The 24,471-nt window shown below is 44.8% G+C and overlaps 2 protein-coding genes across 2 annotated transcripts; both read left to right on the forward strand.

Annotated features, from left to right (window-relative positions):
- The first annotated feature begins 1,382 nt into the window (after nt 1-1,382).
- On the forward strand, nt 1,383-5,483 carry RPL24 (ribosomal protein L24). Its single transcript, XM_054163548.1, has 6 exons — nt 1,383-1,468; nt 1,592-1,667; nt 3,174-3,284; nt 4,270-4,406; nt 4,790-4,853; nt 5,357-5,483. Exons 1-6 carry the CDS (start codon nt 1,464-1,466, stop codon nt 5,435-5,437), a joined length of 474 nt encoding a protein of 157 aa, XP_054019523.1. The 5' UTR covers nt 1,383-1,463; the 3' UTR covers nt 5,438-5,483.
- A 2,740-nt stretch (nt 5,484-8,223) lies between these two features.
- On the forward strand, nt 8,224-23,335 carry ZBTB11 (zinc finger and BTB domain containing 11). Its single transcript, XM_054163529.1, has 11 exons — nt 8,224-8,825; nt 11,482-11,717; nt 12,372-12,603; nt 13,505-14,316; nt 15,038-15,217; nt 16,473-16,709; nt 17,076-17,220; nt 18,501-18,618; nt 20,731-20,889; nt 21,492-21,667; nt 22,056-23,335. Exons 1-11 carry the CDS (start codon nt 8,516-8,518, stop codon nt 22,580-22,582), a joined length of 3,132 nt encoding a protein of 1,043 aa, XP_054019504.1. The 5' UTR covers nt 8,224-8,515; the 3' UTR covers nt 22,583-23,335.
- The last annotated feature ends 1,136 nt before the right edge of the window (nt 23,336-24,471 follow it).

Here is a 24,471-nt window from a genome sequence, read left to right on the forward strand (position 1 = left end):
TTTCATAGAGGTGTTAGAGGAGCTTAGGATTCTGGCCCTATCTCAGTTGTCCAGGAGTATCCTTTATGGACAACTTTAAAATTCAAGGAAGCAAAGGTCCCATGCCAAGGGGGTCTGTTTGTCTCCTCCTTACAATAAGCTGAACATCATTTAGTTTGGTCGCTTAAGCAAGAAACTCTCTATACACAGCAGAAACTAGATCTCTTGAGTTAATATAATTCCATACTATAAAGGCTAATTGCTATAATACCTAGGGAATGTGACTTTTCTAACAGTACCCAGAAAAACATTTTAAAACTGCTTATTACTCATTTGGCAACTATGTACATTAAGAGACGGCAGAAGCTCATAATTTTTGCTCAGGCCTCTACTCCCTCACTAATCCCTTAAGCCTCAAAGGCCAGATGTGATTATAACCCAATATCCTTTCAGACAGAAGCAAAAAGCAAGACACTGCACCCTCAGAGTAAGAGTTGCCCCCCAAGACCTCTCTGCCCTCCACCGCAGGAAAATGGGGCCGTATCTTAACTCCTAGTCTACTTTCTACAAGGCTGCGGGCAAACCCCTCCTCAGGGGCCTCGACCAAAGCAGGATAGGCAGCTCCTCTCGGCGCCCTTCGGACCACGTCCAGAGCCAAACCCGTTGCTGAGCAGCGACCCCCGCTCCCCAGGCCAGGATGCACGAATAGTCACCTCGCGCCGTCCTGACGGCTTCCAGCCCCACTTGGTGGCTTCAGGTGACGGCCGTACGCGGGGAGAAGTCAAGCCGCTCCCGTACCCCTTAAAAGGAGATGGCGCACCCTTGCCCCTCCAGAGCCGCCACAGCTCCCCCTCAGCCGAGCACCCCGCGCCCTACATGGAGCCATCGCGACTTGCGGGACTTGTAGTCCGACATCCGAGCCCCAAACGCGAGCACAACCTGCTGCGAACTACGGCTCCCAGGGTGCTCTGCGCACCCCCGCCTCTCGCCAGCACACAACGACGACCCAAACAAACCCCCACCGGCGCAGTGCCCGCTCGGCCCCCGACACCTGCAACCCGGCGGGCTTGATGCCTCCCGTGCTCCCCTTACCACCTGCAGACGGCGAGGCAGTCTCAGTCTTCGCCACAACTCCCGTGGCCGCCATGTTTCCAGCTTGCCAACGCCGCCAGGCAACAGAGCGCCGGACGCCAAACGGCTACAGTGCACCGCGACAGAAAACCTGTATTTTTTATTCTGCGCTAGGATGGGATGTTCTGCTTATGGAGCCGCCTGGCAGGGTTTTAACTGACCGACGGGAAGCCCCGGCGGCGTAAGCGCTGCTACTAGACCCCCACCAGCCCTCCAGCCGGGGAGCCGCTGCGCCGCTGCCCTCCCGTCAGGCCGTGCGCGGGAGGGGCGTTCCCGGCGTGCTGTGCGCCGCTTCCTGTCGGCCTCTCTTCCTTTTCGGCCCGGCCGCCGCCAGCCTCGGAGCTGCCGCCATCATGAAGTAAGAAACTTGGCGGCTCCCCGCCGCCCTATCCGGGGCCATCCGCTACGTGGAGGCCGCGTGAACGCCGCCTTTTTCTCCTCCCGCTAACCTGCGCTCCCCTAATTCTTCTTTCCCGTGCAGGGTCGAGTTGTGCAGCTTCAGTGGGTACAAGATCTACCCGGGCCATGGGCGCCGCTACGCCCGCACTGACGGCAAGGTGAGGTCCGGGCGAGTCTCGCGGGGTGGGGGCAGCTGCCATGCGGAGCAGGAGAGGCTAACAGGAGCGGGCCCTGTCAAAGTGGGAGGATGGGAGGCCTGAGGGGCTGTCGCGGTGTTGAGGGAAGCGAAGGCCTCGCACTTTGACACACGGTGGGGAATTTGGTGTTGGCTGAGGTCTTCGATTGCGTTGCTGTAGCATGTGTCTGAATTGTTTACATTGAGCGGTGTGAGAATAGTATCCCTATGTCTCTTTCGGTGACTATTGTTAGGCGTGTTTCGTAGGAGGACTTTGGTTATGCTTGGAATTTTGAGTCGGTAGGGTGTGTTTTGGGAAGGATGTCTGAAAGCATCTGGACAAAAGTACCCGAGTCCTGTAAAAATTGGACTTAAACATAGAGCATCTAATACTGAGATTTGCTGAAACAAGACTTGGCAATAAGCTGGGTACAGATCATTGGGATAAAATAGGGAAAGCCCTTTCACATACTCTCCTATCTCATACAGTTAGGGATATCAGAAATTAAGCTACACATATCTCTGAAAGAAAGGTTGAGGCTTTGCATACACTCTTGCTGTACAGAATCTCCTGGGAGGTGACAGTTAACAGACTGAATGTATCCTTGAGTTCTTTCCTGGGGTTTAGTTTATACTTGAATTGTATAGCTAATAAATCAGTCTAGTTCTGCATGTTATTCTAGGCAAAAAGGTTAATGTAACTATGCAAGAAGGATTTGGGCAGTGTATTAGTCTCCTTGTCTTCCTTTAGCCAATATTTGACTACAGGAAGCTCATAGTTGAGGACACTATCAGAATGCTGCTGGATATAGAATAGAATAGAATAAAGCAGGTTGGAAAAGACCTCTGTGATCATCGAGTCCAGCCTATCATCCAACACTAATCAACTAAACCATGGCACCAAGCACCCCATCCAGTCTCTTCCTAAACACCTCCAGTGATGGTGACTCCACCACCTCCCTGGGCAGCCCATTCCAATGGCAAGTCACTCTTTGTATGAAGAATTTCCTCCTGACATCCAGCCTAAACCTCCCCTGGCACAGCTTGAGACTGTGTCCTCTTGTTCTGGTGCTGGTTGCTTGGAAGAAGAGACCAACCCCCACCTGGCTACAGCCTCCTTTCAGGTAGTTGTAGATAGCAATAAGGTCTCCCCTGAGCCTCCTCTTCTCCAGGCTACATGGCTGTTAATGCAGTGCCTAGCATAGAGTGCAGCAGAGGATGCAAGTGGTAATGCAAGCTTTCCTCAAAAAAATTAAGTGGCTTCAGAATGCCTTGTAAGAGATCAGTTTAGGTCAACAGAACAAAATTGCAAACTTCAGGTTTTTTTTTCATTATCTTCTACAATTTTTAATTGTCAGAGTTACGTAGAGAAATACAAAAGCATCACTGTGAAAAAAACACTGAATTAAACAAAAGTACTTAATTTACTGCACTGTGATGATGTCTTTATTTGGAAATAGAGCTTACCTGAAATCCTTTCCCTTCTCAGGTTTTTCAGTTCTTGAATGCAAAATGTGAGTCTGCATTCCTTTCTAAGAGAAACCCCCGTCAGATCAACTGGACTGTTCTGTATCGGCGTAAACACAAGAAGGGACAGTCAGTAAGTACATGCCAGCTGTTGATGCTCTGAAGTTTTCTGTGCTCACTGGTCTGGTGGAGGTAACTTGAGTATGCTGGTCAGCAAGGGTGAAGATGGGAGCGCGTTTATATACGTTTATGTGCAGCTTTATGTTTGAAAGCTAAGCAGATCAGCAAAACCGTTGCATGTGGATTGTGTCACTTCTTTGAGGGACTTCTCAGAATCACAGTCATCAGCTTTACTTAAAATGAGCAGTGCTGTTTAATATGCAGACTTTCTAGAGGTTGGGACTTGCAAATTTCCTCAGTGGTGACATCATAGAAAGCTTGATTTAGGGGTTATGGGGTGGGGGAACTTTTCACAAACACTTCTTGAAAACTTTGGGCTGTAACTTTGTATGAGGTCTTTGTTTTATTAGTATTATTATTTTTATATATATATAAAAAAGGCCTGTAGCATGAAGAATTTTCAGTTCTGTTAAATTTGCACAGCATAACAGAATTTAGAAGGGCTTGTGTAAGTATTACAAGTGGTCTAGTAGTCATGGAGGTGTTGGGTAGAAGGTTGGACTTGATCTTGCAGGTCTTTTCTAACCTTAATGATTCTCTGATTCTGTAAGTCAATGTTTTTGCCAGTAAGCTTGCAGAAGAATGCAAAAGTTGTTGTTTTGTGGGGCTTTTTAACTTTGAACACCTTGCAAAAGAGAATACATTGCTCTTTTTAGCTATTTATCTGCTTTGGCAAGTCAAGAAATTGGTTACCTCCTAAGTGAGGTATCCCAGAGTCAGTGAATTGTTTCAGTTGGACAAGACCTTTTAAGATCATCAAGTCCAACCATTGTCTAACTCTGCAAAGTCTGGTAAAATTTGGGGGTAAACATCTGGTAAAAAAGGAGTAGAATTCTAATGTATACAGCTTTTGGATTCAATCTTAATATCAGCCTGTTTCTATAATTGTCTCTAGCCTTTTACTAAATGTCTTGTAACACTGTCTTCTGTCATATTAGGAAGAGGTACAAAAGAAGCGTACACGCCGCGCTGTTAAGTTCCAGAGGGCTATTACTGGTGCATCTTTAGCTGAGATCATGGCTAAACGAAATCAGAAGCCCGAAGTACGAAAGGCACAGAGGGAACAAGCCATTAGGTGAGAAGTCAGAGATAAATGGAGCTGTCCCAGGCTTTTCAAAGATGATTAATGCTTTTCATGTAACAGCTTAAGCTCTGTGTGTTCTATATATTCAATATTCTCTATATATGTTCCGTAAGCTTCATTGTGGTTGGTTTAACTCAGTGTATTTGGAGATAATACTGAGTAACCTCAGTAAGAGATAGTAACAGCAGGGAAGGGTCTCTCCTGGGTCTCCTTCTGTGAAAAGGGACCCACTGTTCTGCTGTCTCTAATAGTTTCCCCAGAGGATAAACCTGAAATAAGGTATTCATTTCTTCGTCCTAGGAACTTCTTACAGTATTGAGACAAAGAAACAATGTCAGAGGTGGTAACTGTTACTCTTTTCTCTGAATGAACAGGGCTGCAAAAGAAGCCAAGAAGGCTAAGCAGGCAACCAAGAAAACAGCTGTTTCTGCTGCAAAGGTAAGATGCAGTAGGTGGATAGAAATCATAAAATGGAATATACCGTGTTGGAAAAGTATTCTGTTGGATTGTTTAAGGGGAAATGACCATCTGTGTTTGGCTCTGTAAGCACGTTGACCAAACTTTGGTACTAAACAGCTGAAAAGCACAAATCTTTTTTTACAGAAGAAATAAATGCTACAGTAAACCAACTTTCTGACCATATGATAGCTAGAAACTTCTCTGGATGTGACATGTTCACTGTGTAGCAATATATTGATGAATGTCTGCATCTCTGTCATTATTACTTACCAGTATCTTGGCATCCTGCATATTGTAGGCTTCCAGTGGTACAACTGTCTGATAACATGATTTAATCTCATAGTTTGTAGTTCTGACTAATTCTGGTAAGATTGATTTTGCCTGATTTCTGACAGGAATCTTTATATGAAGTACACATGGAGGCTTTCATGACTGCAGATAGATTGCTGCTTTTCACTCATACTTTTACTATTTCTCTACAGGCTCCTACAAAGGCAGCACCTAAGCAGAAGATTGTGAAGCCAGTCAAGGTTTCTGCTCCTCGTGTTGGTGGAAAGCGCTAACTTGCCAAACTGTTAGCATTCTGAATAAACATCTGACTAACATTCATGGTTTGTTCCATGTTCTCCTCCCTTGTGTGAGATATTCTCAGATTAATTCTCTTCAGTATAACCATGTCTGGTTTTGCAGCCTGAAAAAACCCATCATCTTGCCCCAAAACACTTGGTTTCTTGGACAATCTGGTGGTTTAGCACACATTTCACAAGTGACTTGGGTGTCAGGGAAGATGGAGCTGATGTTAGCAGAGCTGTTGTATTCTGAAGGACAAAACAGCATGTAAGTACAGGTTCCACATCTATCACAAATGGCATAAAAAGATACTTCTAAACTCAAGAGATGTTAACTAACAGGATGTGAGGCAGTACTGTCTGTAAATGACTTTAAAAGGCTAATTAATCCCTTGTGTGCACGTGTAGCAAGATGATCTAGAGGATCAAAGGAGGAAGGGGTTGGGAAAAAAGGCATAGAGGAGACAGACTGTGTGGCTGTTAGGTGCAGAGATTCAGATGCAATTCCTGGGTCAGCAAGTAAAATGATGGAATTGCTGAAAACTATTGTCAGGAAAAGGATGGCTGTGAAAGCTGAATGAGCTTCAAGTGCAGTTGATGGTATACACTTACTTAAAGGCCATTTAGGTTCATATTTAACCTTGGGCATGCAGAGAGAGGCTCCCTTAGTAATTCCACATTCTCTCATCCCTAGAGAGGCCATTTATTAAATTTCTCTTGAGTTACATTACATTTGTTTTAGGTTTATTAATAGATACAGGTCTAGATGAAGGTTGCAAGCTGTTTAAATCTACCTCAAGTTGCACCAGTGTTGTCCAAACATCAGTGATTTTTGCTGTAAAAAAACACCCCCAAACCAAGCATAATTAGCATACGAGCTACTCCTGTTCACAGTGAGATTTAAGGCATTCAAAGTGGTTAACATGCTTGAAAGTCAAGGAACCAGAAGTGAGGGGGAAAGAAGGAAGGGAAAACTGCTGCTACAGGAAAAGGCATTTTTGATCATTTAAAGGCTGAAAACACCCCTGAAAGTTACCTGTGTTAGTGACAGCTAGATAAAATCCTGATTATATGATTGTTGTATAAAGCACCTGGTACACTGTGTGCGTGCTTGTGGAAGTTTTCAGCTAAAAAGCTGAAAGTGAAGATGAGCCCTTACAATTGGCTCGAAATACCATTAATGCTATGTAAAAATTGACTAAGTCAGTATTTGTTAATGCTTTGAAGTTTGCAGGATTTGGCTGCCTGGTGTCACTGCAGAGATGAACAAAAATGCTCCAAGATTAGCTTTCCTTGCTGTTTATTCATGAGTTTTGGCTGATAGATGAGACAAACTAAACAATGGCCCATCAGATGACTCCTCTCACAAGCTATGCTTCATTTGAGTGAGGCAAACTTCAGGGCAGCAGCCTGGTGCAACTGCACACTACAGAGCTCAAAGCTATTCAGTGAATTGACATGGAAATTAATAAAGTCCTTGTGTTTAGCTTACACGACATAACTGACCTTGTATTAAATGGTCACAACAAACCGAATGTTTGAATTTTTCACAGAGCCACAAAATAATGCAGGTTGAAAAGGGCCTCCAGAGGTCATCTATTTCAACTCTTCCTCAAAACATGTTTATTTAGATCAAGTTGCTCAGCTGACTTGTAAACAACTTTAAAGAGAGAAGATGCCCTATGTCCTAGGACAAGCAGTTCCAGCATCTGCCCACCACTATGTTTTTAGTAAAAAATACTTTAAAATCCTTATACATAACTAGAATTTCCTGTGTTATAATCTGCCTGTTGCCCATCACTGTGCAACTCTTGATAGCCTTTCTGTATCTTCTGGTGAGGCAGCTGTGAACAGTAGCAAGGTCCTCACAAAGCCTTCCCTTTCTGCCCAGTCTTGTCTAGTGCATCATTCTCTCTCTCTGATCATCTTCTCGACTTTCTGTCATACTTGCTTCATCCACTCAGTATCTCAGTAGGAGGCATCACAGATGCCATCTGGTAAGCACTAAGCGGAGGGCAAGAGTCGCTGCTGGCTACACTCCTACCTGTGCATGGGCATCCTGCATATCACGTCTCTTTCGAGGATGTAAAACAAAACCAGATCACATCCGGGACAAGGAAAATCAGCAGCTGGTGTTCAGAATACTGCCTTTCTTTTACAAAAGGAAAAAAAAGAAAAGAAAAAAAAGGAGGAGGCACTCAATGCCGCGTCCAGCCTGGCTGCGCTGCTGCAGCTGTCAAGCTGTCGCCAGCAGTGGTGCTCCGGATGGGTTTGATCACGCTGCAACGGGAAACCACGCTTCTGATTTTCTCGCCGCTCCTACTCCCGAGCCAGTTTTGAAGTGGAGACCACTCTCGTGGGAAATAGGGCTGTAAAAGTACTTGTGTAGGGGCGTTCCACTGCCCTCAGCACCATGCCCGCGCCCACCCTCACAGGCTTTACCCGGCTCTAAGGTGGCCGCTCCCACCCTTCCGCCCGGCCTTCCCCTTGCCCGGTTCCAAGATGGCGGCTCCGTTCCCCCAGCGAGCTGAGCCTTAGCTGAGCACCCACCCCTTCCCGCCCCCTCAGATACGCGCGGGCTTCTGACCTCACTTCCTTTTGTGCAGCAGCCATTTTGTCTTTCCGTCGCTGCTGCTGCCCGAGCTTCTTCCTCCCACCCGCCGCCGCTGGCTGCGAAACTCCAGTTCCCACCCCGGGCCTGACTCCCGTCGGACCCGAGCCTCACGCTCTCGGGCCCGGGCGAGGAACCGCCGGCAGCGCGGTAGGCGCCTAGCCTTACCCCCTCAGCAGCGCATGCTCTACCTGCCCCGGGAGGCGCCTCCGCAGTCTGACGGACCCCGCGGCGAGGGCACCGGGAGCGCGTTTCTCGCCAGGGGCCCTCCGCATGTGACTGGCCCGGGCGTGCCCGCCACCGCCCCGGAGCCGAAAGTCTGATCTTTCCCCCATCGTCCGTCCTCCGAGACCGGCGTGCCCTTGCCTGGCGGCGAGGAGGGAAGCCTGGCGTGGCTCTGAGGGCGCGGAGGCAGCGCCTTCACCCTCCCTACCCCCGTCCTCCTTCACCTCTGCCCCATCATGTCCAGCGAGGAAAGCTACCTGGCCATCCTGCGCTACCTGACGAATGAACGGGAGCCCTACGCGCCGGGGACGGAAGGCAACGCCAAGCGCAAGATCCGCAAGGCAGCCGCTTGCTATGTGGTGCGCGGCGGCACTCTGTACTACCAGCGGCGGCAACGGGATCAGCAGCGCTTCACCGAGCTCGAAGTGGTGCTGCAGGCCGAGCGCCGCGCCCGCCTCATCCGCGCCGCCCACCTAGCGCCCGACGGCACCCACCGAACCCGGCTGCAGACCTGGCAGGGGCTGTCGCAGAAATACTGGTGGCGAGGTGAGCGGGCGCGGCGGGGGGCGGACGGACAGCGGGAGAAGCCACGCCGAGAGGAGGGCGGAGGGCGGCTGACAGCTGAGGTTGCAGCCCCCGCGGCGCTGCCGCGATGTCCGCGTTTGAGAGGAGGGTGGCAGTGTAGCGTCCCTGGAGAAAGCGGGAGGGGACTGTCACTTGCTGGCTGACTGATGCCTTGAAACACGCCGGCTCAAAGCGCATGGTCTGTGGGTCTCTGCTTAGCGGCAGGAGTTGCTGTGAGAGTTACACCTTGGTCAGCAAATTGTCCTGTGGCTTCTCTCTATAAAGAAGAGCAGGCAAGCCGGTGAAGTGCTTCATGAGGAACGGCTGAGGGAACTGGGCTTGTTTAGTCTTAAGAGGAGGCTGAGAGGAGATCTCGTTGCCTTCTATAACTACCTCAGAGAAGGCTGGAGTGAGGTGAGGGTCGGTTGCTTCTTGCATGCAACAGGTGACAGGAGAAAAGGAAACAGCCTCGAGTTGTGCCAGGGGAGGGTGGATATTAGGAAAATTTCTTCACGGAAGGGTCAAGCATTGGAACAGGCTGCCCAGGGAAGTGGTGAAGTCACCATCCGTGGCGGTATTGCAGAGATGCATGGATGTGGTGCTTAGGGACAGTTTTGTGGTAGTGCCTTAGCAGTAGAGGTGGGATTGTGAGCTCTAGGCAAGGGATTGGATTTGATGATCTCAAAAATGTCAAGGTTGGAAGAGAACTTTATGATTCTGTGTTCTATGAGTCTTACTCAGTAGTGGTATTTTGAATGTATGGAAACATAGAGCATGACTGTCCCCATTCAGGTGTTAGGTACAGCTCACTTTTGGTAGTGATTTTTCAAGCTTGTGTGTGTTGTGTAGGGTGACCTAGTTCAGCTTTTAACCTCCTAATACCTTTTCCAAATAGCATGCAGATGAGATGGTGTTCACGTGTGTAATCTAGCCTGCAGTCCCTGTGCTCGTGTTTGTCTCTTTCTTCCAAGGAGAAGCCAAAAAGACCAGACTAATTCTCTGTTGGATTCTGAGTGATGTTACAGCCATTAGAAACAGAAGTGTATAAGTATCAGTAATTGCCAACTGGGGCTTTCTTTCAGCTGAGTCAACAGCTCTATGTCCATGTTCCCTTTGGATTTGGTGTTCTATTTTTAGTCTTATGTATCCATTGAGCAGATACCTCACTTGCAGTTGCTCAGGGCCCAACTGCTGTTTGAATTGCTTTTCTTGTTCTGGGTTTTTTTTTTTTTGTCTTTTGGGTTTTGTTTTGCTAATCAGTCTGTTAAGCTTTGGTTTGCACTGTCTTGATTTGGAGGCTTTTTGTTCTAGCTGTGGCCTGTCCTTCCAGTGTAGATCTCATTGACTTTAAGATCTTGAATGTGAAAAGGGATTTGGTGTCTCAAAGTTGAGACATTCATTCTGGATCATAGTCATCTTGCCTTTGGCTGGGTTCTCATGCTCTACCCAATATTGGGCTGCTCTGGCATGTGCTCTCATCCTATGCTGGAAATTTCCTTCAGTAGTGTATCTTCTGCTTGTCAGAAGAGGGCATTCTGTACTCTGCCTTTTGATCCTGTTGATACCTTTATTTGCACAATATGTATTCTCTTAATGTGTATGCACTGAGAATACTAAAATTCATGCCTAGCTTTCAGTTTTGCTACCCATGTCTCCTTCCTCTGCTGTTATAATCCTCTTCTGCTAGTGGACAGCAGCTTTTACCCACTCATCATCCTGAGAAGGGTCTGTCTGCACTGTAACTGGGAAGCAGTGGGCTGGGGTGTGGCCCAGTGTCCTGGAAGAGTGTTAGATATGGAATATGAAGACCAGAAACCTTCTTTTCTGAGAACTAGGTCTGGAAGGAAATGTAAAAATGCTTGAAATAGGTATGAATGTCTTGGGTCAGAATGTCTTGAAGCCTGTGCTTTCCTGGTCCTTACAGAGATATATATAATGATAGCACATCTCTTGCTGTGAGGAGGTGTGAGTGGTGCAAGTCTAACCCACGCTCTTAAGTCATGCTAGCTGTTATATATATGCTTCCAGTTTGTCCTAATGAAGAAAACTAGTTTGGGTTGAAAGCCACACACTAAAAATGCCTGGGTACCCAGAAGAGGACCCTGAGCTTAGGAGCTGTTGAGTTATTTGGTTATGTGGTTTGACGTACTGGTAGGAAATTAATTTCTTTCAATGTCAAAATCCTAAACAGATAATAGATATCCACATCATCGAATATAACCCAGTTGGTCCTAATTATGTGAGAGTCCTTAGGTGAGTCTTCCAGTTCTTGTCCCCATGTAGCTGGGTAGGCTACGTGCAGGATCAGGTTACAGCTTTCCTTGTTTTGGTTTTCTTGGGGTAAATGTATAAACACAAATATTTTTTCCTAGCCTTAAAAATCTTTCTGGGAGAGTCTCTGTGATACAGTACTGTCTCAAATGCGCTCTCTCCAGTAAATAATGGATTACAGTGGTGACATAATGTCATGCAATAGTGAGAGAAGAATTGGTAAAAAGAAGTCAGGGAAGGGAAGTGTAGCTGACAAACTTGATTTTTCTCAATAAGTATGTAATGTTGTTTTGCTAATCACCTATGTATGTGTTTAGGGTAAGCTGAATGAAGAGAAGACTAATTGAGCTCCATTAATTTTTCTAAGGGATTCTTAAGCAGGTTAAAGACTACATTAAGGAATGCAGCAAGTGCCAGGAAAAGCTGGATCGTTCTAGATCTCTGTCAGATCCTTCTGAAATGCTGGAGGAATTAGGACTGGATGCAAAATCTCATGAAGACAGTAATGAAACAGATGATGAACTGAGTAACACAGCATCAATCCCAGCTGCATCCCCAAAGCCTGTGAAGAAGAAGCCAATAGCAAAGCATGAGCTTGTATTTGTAAGTACCATTGTTTACATCTGAGTGTATTCAAGATGTTTGTTAATGCTGAGTCACCTATTTTCCATTGCAATAATAAGAGGACATTAGTGTTGCCAAAGAGATTTGTTTTGTGGGAATGTGCTACTGGTGTATATATGACATGAAAATCATTATAGTTACATCATCTCTGGGAAATAAAATCACCTGAACTGCTATTTATGCATGCAGGACCCAAGGGAAAATGAATGGCAAAAGTATAAGAGTAAACCATCACCTTCTCAGATTTTCTTGGAACCTATATTTGTTCCTTAAGAGATGATGCTGTATTAATATGTAAAATTCTTGATGACAGCTGGGGGCTTATACACATTTAAGGACACTTGAATCTAAACTGTTAGCATTTCTGACTGTAGCATTGAAAAATACAGTCAAAAACCTGCTTGATTATCCATATCTTCCCATTTTTCCAGCTCTCTGTTTTAACTGTTTGGAGGGTGGGTGAGACTTGAGGAATTTACAGAAACAAAACAATGGTAAAGTTTTAAGATCTGTATTATACAGGCTTGAACTGATTGTACTCTTAGAGAAAATAATTCTTGTCTGTGTCTCAATGTGAATGCTTAAAATGCTACAGTCTGACTGTAATTAAGTTCTCATAATGTTGTTTGACAGGTTGACAGTAAGGGCCTTGTGAAGCAGTCATCTTCCAAACATTCTCAGTCAGTCTTAAACCAACTGAATCAACAGAGGCTTTCCAATCAGTTCTGTGATGTGACTCTGATGATTGAAGGAGAGGAGTACAAAGCTCACAAATCTGTCTTGGCAGCCAGCAGCGAGTACTTCCGAGAGCTCTTCATTGAAAAGGGAGCTGTCTCTAGTCATGAAGCTGTAGTGGATCTGTCAGGTGAATTGTTGTGGGTTTCAAAGCTAGAAACCATCATATTCTAAGTAAGATGTACAGTATTTGATTCACTCTTTTCTTAAGTGTTCATGACAACCAAATATTTTTATCTTGCTTTTTTTACCTCTTTTAATCTAAAAGTAGTTTGTGTGGACTTCCAGTATTAAAGTGATGGCTCTGGTTTTGCATACTCTCATTTTCTGTACTGAATGCACTATGTGATTTCATCTTAAAAACCCTGGGAGGGTTTCTGCTTATTTCCCAAACCTTCTGGTACCTTAAAGGTAGGAGGTAAACGTCAAAGTTCAAAAATGCCCTTGTAGTGGTGAAGAATACCGTACAGAACACATCTGCAGCATTGCTTTCTCTTCAGTTTCTGAACTGTGTCTGTTTCTGCATGAACAATGGATTTCTAGTAAGATGGTCCAGAAGGTCTCCTAAAGTAAATATTTCTGATTTACAGAACTGGGAAATTATACCAAATGCTTCTTTTAAAGCATTTTCCTCTATTGGTTTTTTTTTATTAGCCACTTATTTTTGTGCCATATAAGTCCTGGCTACATCCTGAATGTGGTTGGTCCGATAAGATTATTAAATTAAGGTGAATCTGCTTTAAAGGTGTTGTGGTTCTCTCAGCATCTTGAAACCTAGAAAGTTTATTGTGAAACTCCCCTGGTCCTACTTGCTGCAAAAGCTGCATGAGTTTACTTCCATGTATAACAGACAAGGAGGATGCATTTGTGTCAATTACAATTAATTAAATCCCAGGTGTCACTGTTACTTGCAAGTGTCTTTTGCTCTAAATTTCAGACTTAACCATATCAAAGGTGAACTGTTGTATGATGTCTTGGTGTAATTTGGGGTCATCACTGTTTGCTCTAATCTCTTGTTTTACTCCTGGTAGGGTTCTGCAAGTCCAGTTTCCTGCCTCTGTTGGAATTTGCTTATACCTCAGAATTAACTTTTGACTTCTGTAGCATGGCAGAAGTGGCGATGCTTGCCCAGCACCTCTTCATGCCTGAGGTCCTTGAAATGTGTGAAAATGTGCACAAACAGATGGAAGAGAAACAAATCACAGTGTACCAGAAGGGAGACATTCAAACAGTAGAGTCAACACAAACTTTAGCAGAGCAGACTGAAGCCAAGACACAGCCTGTGGATGGTGCTCAGCAAACTGAACTTGCAGCCAGTGAAGTGACAATAGCTGTGAATGGAGCTCCTTCCTCTGCTGGGACAGAGGAGCCATCAGTACCACAGCCTGGCCTGCCTTCAGAGCCTGTGGAGGCCACTCCAGATGGTCTTTCAAAGCCTGTGGAACAGCATGAAACAGCTGAAAATGATGTTAAGATGCAGCAGCTGGAGAACATTTCTGACAGCACTGTGTCTGTAGTAGAGGCTGAGCCATCGGCTATGGAAGTCACGCACACAAGAAGTCAACCAGACATTGAGACAGATCAAAATGGAAGTGGTAAAGCAAATGTGGACACTGCTTCTGAAGATTCCTCAGAAGCACTCAAGCAAACATGTGGTGGGAAAGGTGAAGAAGAGAGCACTTCAGTTTCACAACCAGAGAGCCTAGCTTCTAGTCAAGATGATAGCTACAAAAGCAAGCTTCGCCAGCGTTCTGTTAGTGAAGGGGGATACATCAGATTGCACAAAGGAGTTGAAAAAAACCTGCAGAATAGAAAGACAATTCCTAAATCTGCAATCCAGCAGGTATTCTATCTGTCTTTAGGCCAGTGTGTTCAGACCACTCTGAAAAGACTTTCCTGATTCTAAGCATTGAGGTTTTTTGGTGTGGAGTTTTTTGTTTGTTTGAGCGATAGGTAGTTGTTTCTGAACTGGTGGTAATCTGCCTATAACTGTAATCAGATCACAGAATGGTAGGGTTTTGAAGGGACCTCTGGAGTCCAAACCCTACTGCCAGGGGATGTTTAGATTGGGTATTAGGAAAAATTTTTTTCCCTGGAAGAGCTGTCAGGCATTGGAACAGGCTGCCTTAGGAGGTGGTGGAGTCATCATCCATAGAGGTGTTCAAGAAGTGTGTGGACATGGCACTGTGGGACATGGTTTAATGGCCATGGTGGCATTAGGTCAGTGGTTGGACTCTGATTTTAGAGGTCTTCTTTAAACAAAACAATTCTTTAAACAAAACATTTCTGACAAATCTAGTCCAACCCCTCTGCTAACCCATGGTTTATAAATTATAGAAAGTGTTAACCATATTTATGGCTTTGAAACAAGACCATTTTTTTACTCACCATGACCTCTGTAGTGTTGTGGTGAACTGAAAGGGGATAACTTCCTAGCAGCTAAAGAAAGTGAGCAAAACATGATAGTAACGGAGAGAAGCACCATCTTTGAGTGCTAACTTGCAGAGGAAATGTGAAGTGCGGTGTAGTGAAGATCATTAGTGGGTTATGTTTTTCCAACTTAGGTTGCCATGAAGCTGGTACAAAGAGGGAAGAAAATGAAACAGCCCAAAAGAGAGACTGTGGAAAACAACGAAGTGGAATCTCATCACAAATGCCCTGAGTGCGGAATGGAGTTCCAGCGGCGTTATGCACTTATCATGCACACACTGAAACATGAAAGATCTAAAGATTATAAATGCCCAGTAAGTTGGAGTTTTGTTTTCTGTAAATCTCCCTCTTTGTGAAATTTCATTCAGTAATGATGTGAGTAATTCTTTTTCTTGCCCCTTTTTGTACATGTGTTTATTTTCCTTGTGTTCTTATTTTCCCTTCAGGTAGTTGCAGAGAGCAATAAGGTCTCCCCTGAGCCTCCTCTTCTCCAGGCTAAGCAACCCCAGCTCCCTTAGCCTTTCCACAGAGGGCTTGTGCTCCAGACCTCTCACCAGCCTCATTGCCCTTTATAAGATTGAAGATAAGCCACTGAAGGATGGTTAATATGAAAGAACATAAGAGAAACAAAGATACATTTTTTTTACATCTGAATTAGTCCTTTTATTAGTTGTCAGCACAAAAGACTTGTCAATTAGAGGTGAATGAAACTTTTAGCTATACCTAAAGCTGAAACACTCTTACAGATATTATTTTTATGGCAAGTATGAAGGACAACATCCTTCTCTTGTCCATTTTTCATAATGATTGCTAATGGATTGCTAATGGTTTGCTAATTTACACTTGACAAATATTTTATAGATATGAGTAAATGGGTCCAGTTCTGGGCCCCTCAGTTTAGGAAAGATGTTGAGTTGCTGGAAGGTATCCAGAGAAGGGCAACAAAGATGGGGAGGAGTCTGGAGCACAAGCCCTGTGAGGAGAGGCTGAGAGAACTGGGGTTGCTTAGCCTGGAGAAGAGGAGGCTCAGGGGAGACCTTATTGCTGAAGGGAGGTTGTAGCCAGTTGGGGGTTGGTCTCTTCTCTCAGGCAACCAGCACCAAAACAAGAGGACACAGTCTCAAACTGCACTGGGGAGGTTTAGGCTGGATGTTAGGAAGAAGTTCTTCACAGAAAGAGAGATTGGCCATTGGAATGTGCTGCCCAGGGAGGCGGTGGAGTCACCATCCCTGGAGGTGTTTAGGAAGAGACTGGATGGGGTGCTTGGTGCCATGGTTTAGTTGATTAGATGATGTTGGATGATAGGTTGGACTCGATGATCTCAAAGGTCTTTTCCAACCTGGTTAATTCTATTATTCTATTCTATTTGTTATATTTTTAACATCCTAATTGCCAAATGGTTAACAGTTGCAAGGAAGAGGGGAGGGAGCAGTTCTGTATTCACATTTATATATTCAAAATTCTTAAGTTTAGCCCACTAAGAGTTAAGTACCTATTCTAAGCTTTAAAGAAAATGATTTTTCAGCATTAAATGCATAATAAAGCTGTCATGGTTTTTTCCCTCCCCAGCTGTGTAAAAAAGAGTTCCAGTACGGTGCCTCTCTGCGAGCCCATCTCGTCCGGCACACTCGGAAGACTGAGGGGAGCTCCGCAGCTGCTGGTGTGGAGGAAGCAGGTGTCCCTTCAGTGAAAGGGAGAACTAAACGAGAATTTATTTGTGATATCTGTGGAAGAACTCTCCCCAAGCTTTATTCTCTCAGAATACATATGCTGAAACACACAGGTGTAAAACCACATGCATGCAAGGTAAAGAGAAAGTCCTCCTACTCTCTCATCAACTTAGTAACATTTTTCTTGCTATTTTAGGGTTGGTCCTCTGTCCTAAAATTTAGGTCACTTCAGAATAGGGAGAGTTACTGTAACATTCTTGATGACAATTCTTGTAATCCTATACTGAGAATGAAGTTGAATCACAAAAGTTCATATTTCTGTATCCAGAAGAATGCTTTTTTTTGAGTAGTGTTATTTAACAGGCTATTTCTGCCACTAGTGTGAAATCACAGGCTTAGCCATCCTGTTTCTGGAGGAGGTTTTGGTGTGTTCAAAGATAAACACCTATTGCATAATGAATTTTATTTGTCCTCTTCAACTGGGCATGGGTTTTTCTTTCAGGTTTGTGGCAAGACCTTTACATATAAACATGGATTAAAAATGCACTTAGCTCTCCATGAAGTACAGAAACAGTTTAAGTGTGACTTGTGTGAGAAGTCTTTTGTCACCAAAAGAAGCCTTCAGGAGCACATGAGCATTCATACAGGTAAGTCATGAGAAAGAGCATTCTTTGTTTGGCTGTTGCATGCTTTGAACTTCAACATTGTCCTTCAGTGTTAGTGGAGCTGTATTTTTTCTTTTAAAAAACAGATAAATAGTAGTTTCTCTCTCTTTTCTTCTACTGACCAGGGAGCTGAGATGGAGATAAGTAATCATTTTACATTTATTTTTCTGGGCTTATTTTACCTGGGGGTACTGGTTGATAGTAGGCGGAACATGAGCCAGCAGTGTGCCCAGGTGGCCAAGAAGGCAAATGGTATCCTGGCCTGTAACAGGAATAGTGTGGCCAGCAGGAGCAGGGAGGTCATTGTGCCCCTGTACTCAGCACTGTTTAGGCCACACCTTGAGTCCTGTGTCCAGTTCTGGGCCCCTCACTTTAGGAAAGTTGTTGACTTGCTGGAATGTGTCCAGAGAGGGGCAACAAAGCTGGGAAGGGGTTTGGAGCACAGCCCTGTGAGGAGAGGCTGAGGTTGCCTAGCCTGGAGAAGAGGCTCAAAGGAGACCTTATTGCTGTCTACAACTACCTGAAGGGAGGTTGTAGCCAGGTGGGGGTTGGTCTCTTCTTCCAGGCAACCAGCACCAGAACAAGAGGACACAGTCTCAAGCTGTGCCAGGGGAGGTTGAGGCTGGATGTTAGGAAGAAGTTCTTCACAGGATGAGTGATTTGCCATTGGCTGCCCAGGGAGGTGGTGGAGTCACCATAGTGGAGATGTTTAAAAAGAGGCTGGATGAGGCACTTGGTGCCATGGTTTAGTTGATTAGATGGTGTTGGGTGATGGGTTGGACTCGATCTCTGAGGTCTTTTCCAACCTGGTTAATTCTGTATTTGTTAGTACTCAGCACTCCTACACTGAGGAATGAGAGTGGAAACCTTTTGTTTTAAAGTGTTGTTTGACACATGCAAGATGTAAGGCATCTGCAAGCTGCATTGTTGATGAAACTGCCTATTATATGGACACAGGAAATGGTGGATTTTTTTTCAAGCAAGGGCAATTTAGGCTGTTCACATTTCATGGCTCATTATTAGTTGCAGTGTTGCACCTGTGTTTAAAAACATGCCATAAAGTCACTTGGAGTTGCTGCTCTCTGCTTTGTGTATTTGCATGTTGGCACATGCTGAATACATTTTAAGATTCCATCTGTGTGTAATTAAACCAAGTCCTCTTTGTAGCACTTACCTGATTACTTACATCATATGAGAAGAGCAAAACACTGCAGAGGTAGAGAGGCCTGGCTTTGTAACATATTTTGTTCTCTTTTTATCAGGGGAATCCAAGTACCTTTGCTCCATCTGTGGGAAATCTTTCCACAGGGCATCAGGACTCAGTAAGCACATAAAGAAACACCAGCCAAAGCCTGAAGTCCGTGGATATCAGTGTACTCAGTAAGTTGGTTGGTGAGGTTTTTCTCTGGGGGGGGCTTTGTTTTTCTTTAATTAACATTACTGATTCCAGTAAATTTGAAGATTAGAAGTTCCTTGTAGCATAAAACTGCTCACTGCCTCAGAATGTAAGACTTAAAGCATAAAATTAAGAGATGGAGTGCACCACAATACACACTGTGCTTAGCAAACAGCTCTGCAGGAACCTCATTATGAAAGATGAGCAGAGGGCTGGAGCATCTCTTCTATGAAGACAGGCTGAGAGAGTTGGGATTGTTCAGTCTGGAGAAGAGAAGGCTCTGAGAAGACCTTATTGTGGCTTTCCAATATCTGAAGGGGGCCTACAAGAAAGCTGGTGAAGGGCTTTTTAGGGTGTCAGATAGTGATAAGACTTGGGAAAATTGATCCCAAATAGAAGGTGGGTTTAGATTAGACATTAGGAAGAAGTTCTTCACCATAAGGGGGGAGAGACACTGGAACAGGTTGCCCAGGAAGGTGGTGGAAGCCTCATCACTGGGTGTTTTTAAAGCCAGGCTGGATGTGGCTCTGGGTAGCCTGACCTAGTGGAAAGTGTCCCTGCCCATGGCAGGGGGTTGAAACTAGATGATCCTTGAGATCCCTTCCAGCCCTGACAATGCTGTGAACACTCACTGAGTATTGCAGTGAACTTGAAGATGAAACTTTTATGACCTCTGTGGATTTTAATTTAGCTTTAATTTCCATTCTGTAAGTGGAAAGAGCTGTCTCCTAGTGCATTAGGAAAACATGGGTGCTTCTTCTGTGACTAAGCAGACTATAGGAGAACCTTTCAAGCGTGACCTATAAAAGCACAAATGGTGCTTAATTTCCAAGCTGTCAATTAGGTAGTTAGGAGGGGTTGTACAATGTGTATGACTGTATGCAGCCCTTGGTTTTAATGGAAGCTTTAATCACTGTGGTAGTGCTACTGTGTGCTGACAAAACCAATATTTTCTAGCTGCTGAAAACTCAGTTTAATGCTGTCAGCCATGTTCTTATTTGGTGCCTTGGAATGCTAAAAATACTCACTTAGAAATAAGAACAACAGAGCTAATAGGATCCACAACAGGGCAGAATTGTTTAGTGAAACAGAGGAGAAGGCTCAGGGGAGACCTTATTGCTCTCTACAACTACCTGAAGGGAGGTTGTAGCCAGGTGGGGGTTGGTCTCTTCTCCCAGGGAACCAACACCAGAACAAAAGGACACAGTCTTAGGCTGCGCCAGGGGCAAGTTTAGGCTGGAGGTGAGGAGAAAGTTCTTCACTGAGAGAGTTGTTAGCCATTGGAATGTGCTGCCCAGGGAGGTGGTGGAGTCACCATCCCTGGAGGTGTTCAAGAGGGGATTGGACATGGCACTTGGTGCCATGGTTTAGCAGTCCTGAGGTGTTGGGTGACAGGTTGGACTTGATGATCTTCGAGGTCTTTTCCAACCTCATTGATTCTATACCAGAAGGGGCAACTTTGGTTTTGAAGAGAGATGTTTGAAGTTTTCTTGCACAAGGCAGCCACAGTTATGGATGCAAAAGATGACCTTGACAGAGGAGATACTTTGATCCCTATCTCCATCAAAGCACAGATGTTTTCTTTTAGCAAATCCCACTTATCTTTGTGTTAATGATCTGCTCTGGTTAAGGGAAAAATCAGCTGTTACTCTCTGTGTAAGCTCATGTGGTAGCATACACATTTCTGATTCTGAAGTCTTCCAGTTGGTTTGCCTCTGATTATTCCCTAGAAAAGTAACAGAAGAAACATAGCTGACACAACAGGCAAAAGGTTATATTCTAGGCTTCCTCAGGTTATATTCTAGGCTTCCAAAGAAGCTGCTGTTCTTTTTCATTTTCCAATAGAATTGTTTGGGTTGTGAGGGAGCTGAAGTATGATTTAGTTCCAACGTCTCTGACATCGGCAGGGACACCTTCCGCTGGAGCAAATTACTCAAGTTTGGAAAGGGGTGATACTTTCTGTAGACACTGGTGACAAAAAATTGGTGCCTTCTCCAAGTCCTCAGATGCCATTAATTAAGAGCATTCCAGTGCCTTTGGAATCAGGGTCACCAAGATTTTCCTGATGTGAGATGCTGAAATCTTTCCTGTTGCAGATGCGAGAAGAGCTTCTATGAAGCCCGAGATCTTCGGCAGCACATGAACAAACACTTAGGTGTGAAGCCATTTCAGTGTCAGTTCTGTGGCAAGTGTTACAGCTGGAAGAAAGACTGGTATTCTCATGTCAAGTCTCATTCTGTGACAGACCCTTACAGGTAAGGAGAAATTGGTTTGACAACTAAAATGTGCTCATCAGTTCAAGGTGTTCAAGAGGGGATTGGTTGTGGCACTTGGTGCCATGGTTTAGTAGTCATGAGGTGTTGGGTGACAGGTTGGCCTTGATGACCTTTGAGGTCTCTTCCAACCTTGTTGATTCTATGATTCTAAGGTTCTAGAGATCCATGGCCAGTCAACAAGGAGGTGCCTGTCTAGAAATACCAAGTGATTGGTGTTGGCTGGGGTCTTGAGTACTGGAGAACAGATGAGTGAAATCAGTGTATTCCAGCTGTTAACCTGCTGGCACAATCCTGGAACTAACACCTATGAAGTTTTCAGAGGACAAAAATAAGTGTTCAAGATAGAAATGCTTTGTATGTTATCTCACTGCTCTGGAATGGTTAAGTGGAAGCTTGGTGGCTGTAAATAAAAGAAAATGTATTTGAGTCCAACAGTTCTATTTCTGATTATGGAACTACTTGTCACAGGAGACCATTCCATCAAACCTTGCCCACTACAATTAAAGTGCATTTTGGTTGCAAAAGCATAACATAAACATGGAGTAATGGATTCAATAGACTTCTCACTTAATGTATTTCAGGTGCAATGTATGTGGTAAAGAATTTTATGAGAAGGCTCTGTACAGAAGACATGTGAAGAAAGCCACACATGGCAAAAAAGGAAGAGCAAAGCAAAATCTAGAGCGAGTTTGTGAGCATTGTGGAAGAAAATTCACTCAGCTCCGGGAATACAGGAGGCACATGAACAATCATGAAGGTATGTAGGAAACAAGTGGCCAACCTCTCAGCCTCTAACAGCATTATCAATAAAGGGGTGGTTGTTTCTTTGAGTCTGTGTATGTACTGTGTTGCAAGATGCAGAGAGGTTCTCACAGATTCCCCAGTTAGCGTTACACTAATCCTGGTTCCTGATACTGTTTCCAGTGATACCCAGAAGTGGCTGTTGGAATCTTCTGTGGTCACACAGAGGGACAGCAACAACTTGTCCTTCTCAGAACTGACCTTCTTACCAGTAATGAAAAGATTTGTTTCTGGCAGAGAATTCATGGAACCACAGGATGCATCAGGTTGGAAGGGACCCTCGAAGGTCATCTTGTCCAATCTGTTGTAAAACAGTCATCTTCTTACTTTCTCTTTGGGAACAGGTGTGAAGCCATTTGAATGTCTCACCTGTGGAGTGGCCTGGGCAGATGCACGTTCGCTGAAGCGCCACGTGAGGACGCACACTGGAGAGCGCCCCTACGTCTGCCCGGTGTGCAACGAGGCGTACATCGACGCCCGCACGCTCCGCAAGCACATGACCAAGTTTCACAGGGACTATGTGCCCTGCAAAATTATGCTGGAAAAAGATACTCTCCAGTTTCATAACCAGGGGACACAGGTGGAGCATGCCATCAGCATTTTAGCAGCAGACATGCAGGAACAAGAAGCTGGGATTAGTGTTGACAGCGGTGAGATTGAGACCGTGGTAGTGACAGAAGAGACTCTTGAAGCCATCGAAGCGGTTGCAGCTACAGAGGAATGTACACCAGTGTCTACTCTTTCTGACCAAAGCATCATGCAGGTGGTAAATTATGTATTGGCTCAACAGCAAGGACAGAAAGTGGCTGAAGTGACACAGGCCATCGAAACTGTGGAAGTAGAAGTGGCCCACGTTACAAAGACAGAGTGAATACAAGGTGAGAGGGCACAAAGGGTGAGGCTTGAAGATCCGAGGGAGATGAGCACTTAGGTGTGTGAGGATGTGGACAGGGAGGTTTGAAGATCTGCGGGAGCTAAACATTTATCTGTGTGCCTGAGGCTGTCAACAGAGAAGTTTTAAAATCTGTGGGAGCTAAGTAGCTGGGTGCCTGAGGCTGTGAGCAGTGAGGTTTCCAGGTCTGTAGGAGCTAAGTATTTGTCTGAGGCTTACAGTGATGCCTGTTTTCAAACAGTTAACCCCCACTACTACGTGTCTTGGTGATGGAAAACTGCACCATGCATTACAGGGAGAAAATTAAGATGCTTCAGTGTGTGTCAAGGCTTTGAAGGCAAAGATTTCTGCACACACCGTAACTACAAAAACTGACGGAGAAAGTGTTGGACTAATGTTTTCTGGGTCATGAAGTATCATGCTGTGACTTTTAACAACTGAAACATAAAGAAGAGGCTGCACTAAAAAGTAGTCATACACAGCTGGCAGCAGTGTATTTTACTTTGGTTTTCATAACTTTTTTTTACTTTTCATGTGTTTGATCCAGTTTGTGAGCAAACTGCAAATTCTGTGTACTCACCAACACGAGGGGATGGTAAAATGCTTCATGGGACGCAGAAAACCACAGGCTTTTTCCCTCTGGTTAGAGGCACTGTTGGTAATTAGTGAAGCCCTTTTGAAGACCTTCCAGTTCCAAGCTGATGGCAGGGCTGAGGTTCATCAAAGTGCTGCAAAATGACAGGTGATGGGCCAGGGTCTTCTGGAGTTGGAGGAAATGGTTATCTGAGATGGACTGTAATTTGAGGCCAGGGAGACTGCTTAGAGAAGTGAAGTGCTTCTTGTTTGTCAGCAAGCTCAGGCTTCACCCTCTGTGTACAGCCACCTTTCGTTGAGTGATGTGTGGCTGTGTAAAGGGAACCCTCACTTGCATTGCTGTGTGGAGCCACAGCAGGCAGCCTGGAGATGGGTGTTACTTAATTTTTCATTACATTTGATGCAGAAACTCTCAGATAAAAAGGTTCTAATGGAACCCTTTTCAGGAGTGTAAAGACAAAGGGGAAGTGTGGCTAGTTACAAGACCTTGTCTTGTAAGCATGCTGGAAGGAGGAGCCCTGCGAACTCTCAAACAGGGGACACAGCAATATCAGGGTAGAGAGTGATATAAACCTTAGTATGGGCTAAAAATTAGTCTCCAGATTACCAGGGTCTCCAGAAGACTTCTTTTTACTGCTGCTGTAAGAAAATACTTCTAAGGAAAGCAAATTACCTGATGTTACACCACAGATGAAAGAATCCTTACTAGGTTTTCTTGTGAGGAAGCATCACAACCATGCTTGGTCCAAGTTTCTGAGCTAATGGCATGAACAGTGCAGATCTGAATTTGGACAAGGGTGTTGTTTGGGTGGTTTTTAAGCAAGAAACACATTCGTCGAGGGAGCATGAACAGTCAGAATTGTATTCTTTAAACTGTTCTCAGTCTCTAGTGTTAAATGCTTCCCAATTTTTGCCAGGAGCAAGATACTTGAGGGGCTAGAAGCCTGGGATATTGCAGGGTATACTTAATCAAAGTTAGATGCATGTAACTGAAGAGAACTAAAGCTAGATGCATCTAACTTATGAAGTCCAGATGCATCTAACTTTAAGTTAGGTGCCCCTCACTTCATCAAGCTGGGTGCATCTGTGCTACTACCTGTGAAACAGTTCCACTGCACAAAATGGAAGCCAAATCTGTGCCACGATCACCTCATTTGAATTAATACTTCTACCTTTCGTCTTCATTTGAGTGGCTACCGAGCTCTGGAAAGGACTCTTCTTTTTATACTTTGCAAGCATGTAGCTAAACAGTTGTTGGCATTTTTCTTTTGTTT

This window comes from Dryobates pubescens, chromosome 8 (genome assembly GCF_014839835.1).
Source record: "Dryobates pubescens isolate bDryPub1 chromosome 8, bDryPub1.pri, whole genome shotgun sequence".
NCBI lineage: Eukaryota > Metazoa > Chordata > Aves > Piciformes > Picidae > Dryobates > Dryobates pubescens.

Bases quoted from the DNA above. Each gene is read 5' to 3' on its own strand.
- RPL24 (XM_054163548.1), top strand. The intron at 3,285-4,269 runs GTAAGTACATGC...CTGTCATATTAG, and splicing joins AACACAAGAAGGGACAGTCA to GAAGAGGTACAAAAGAAGCG. The intron at 4,407-4,789 runs GTGAGAAGTCAG...CTGAATGAACAG, and splicing joins CAGAGGGAACAAGCCATTAG to GGCTGCAAAAGAAGCCAAGA.
- ZBTB11 (XM_054163529.1), top strand. From the start codon at position 8,516: ATGTCCAGCGAGGAAAGCTACCTGGCCATCCTGCGCTACCTGACGAAT. The intron at 8,826-11,481 runs GTGAGCGGGCGC...AATTTTTCTAAG, and splicing joins GCAGAAATACTGGTGGCGAG to GGATTCTTAAGCAGGTTAAA. The intron at 21,668-22,055 runs GTATGTAGGAAA...CTTTGGGAACAG, and splicing joins GCACATGAACAATCATGAAG to GTGTGAAGCCATTTGAATGT.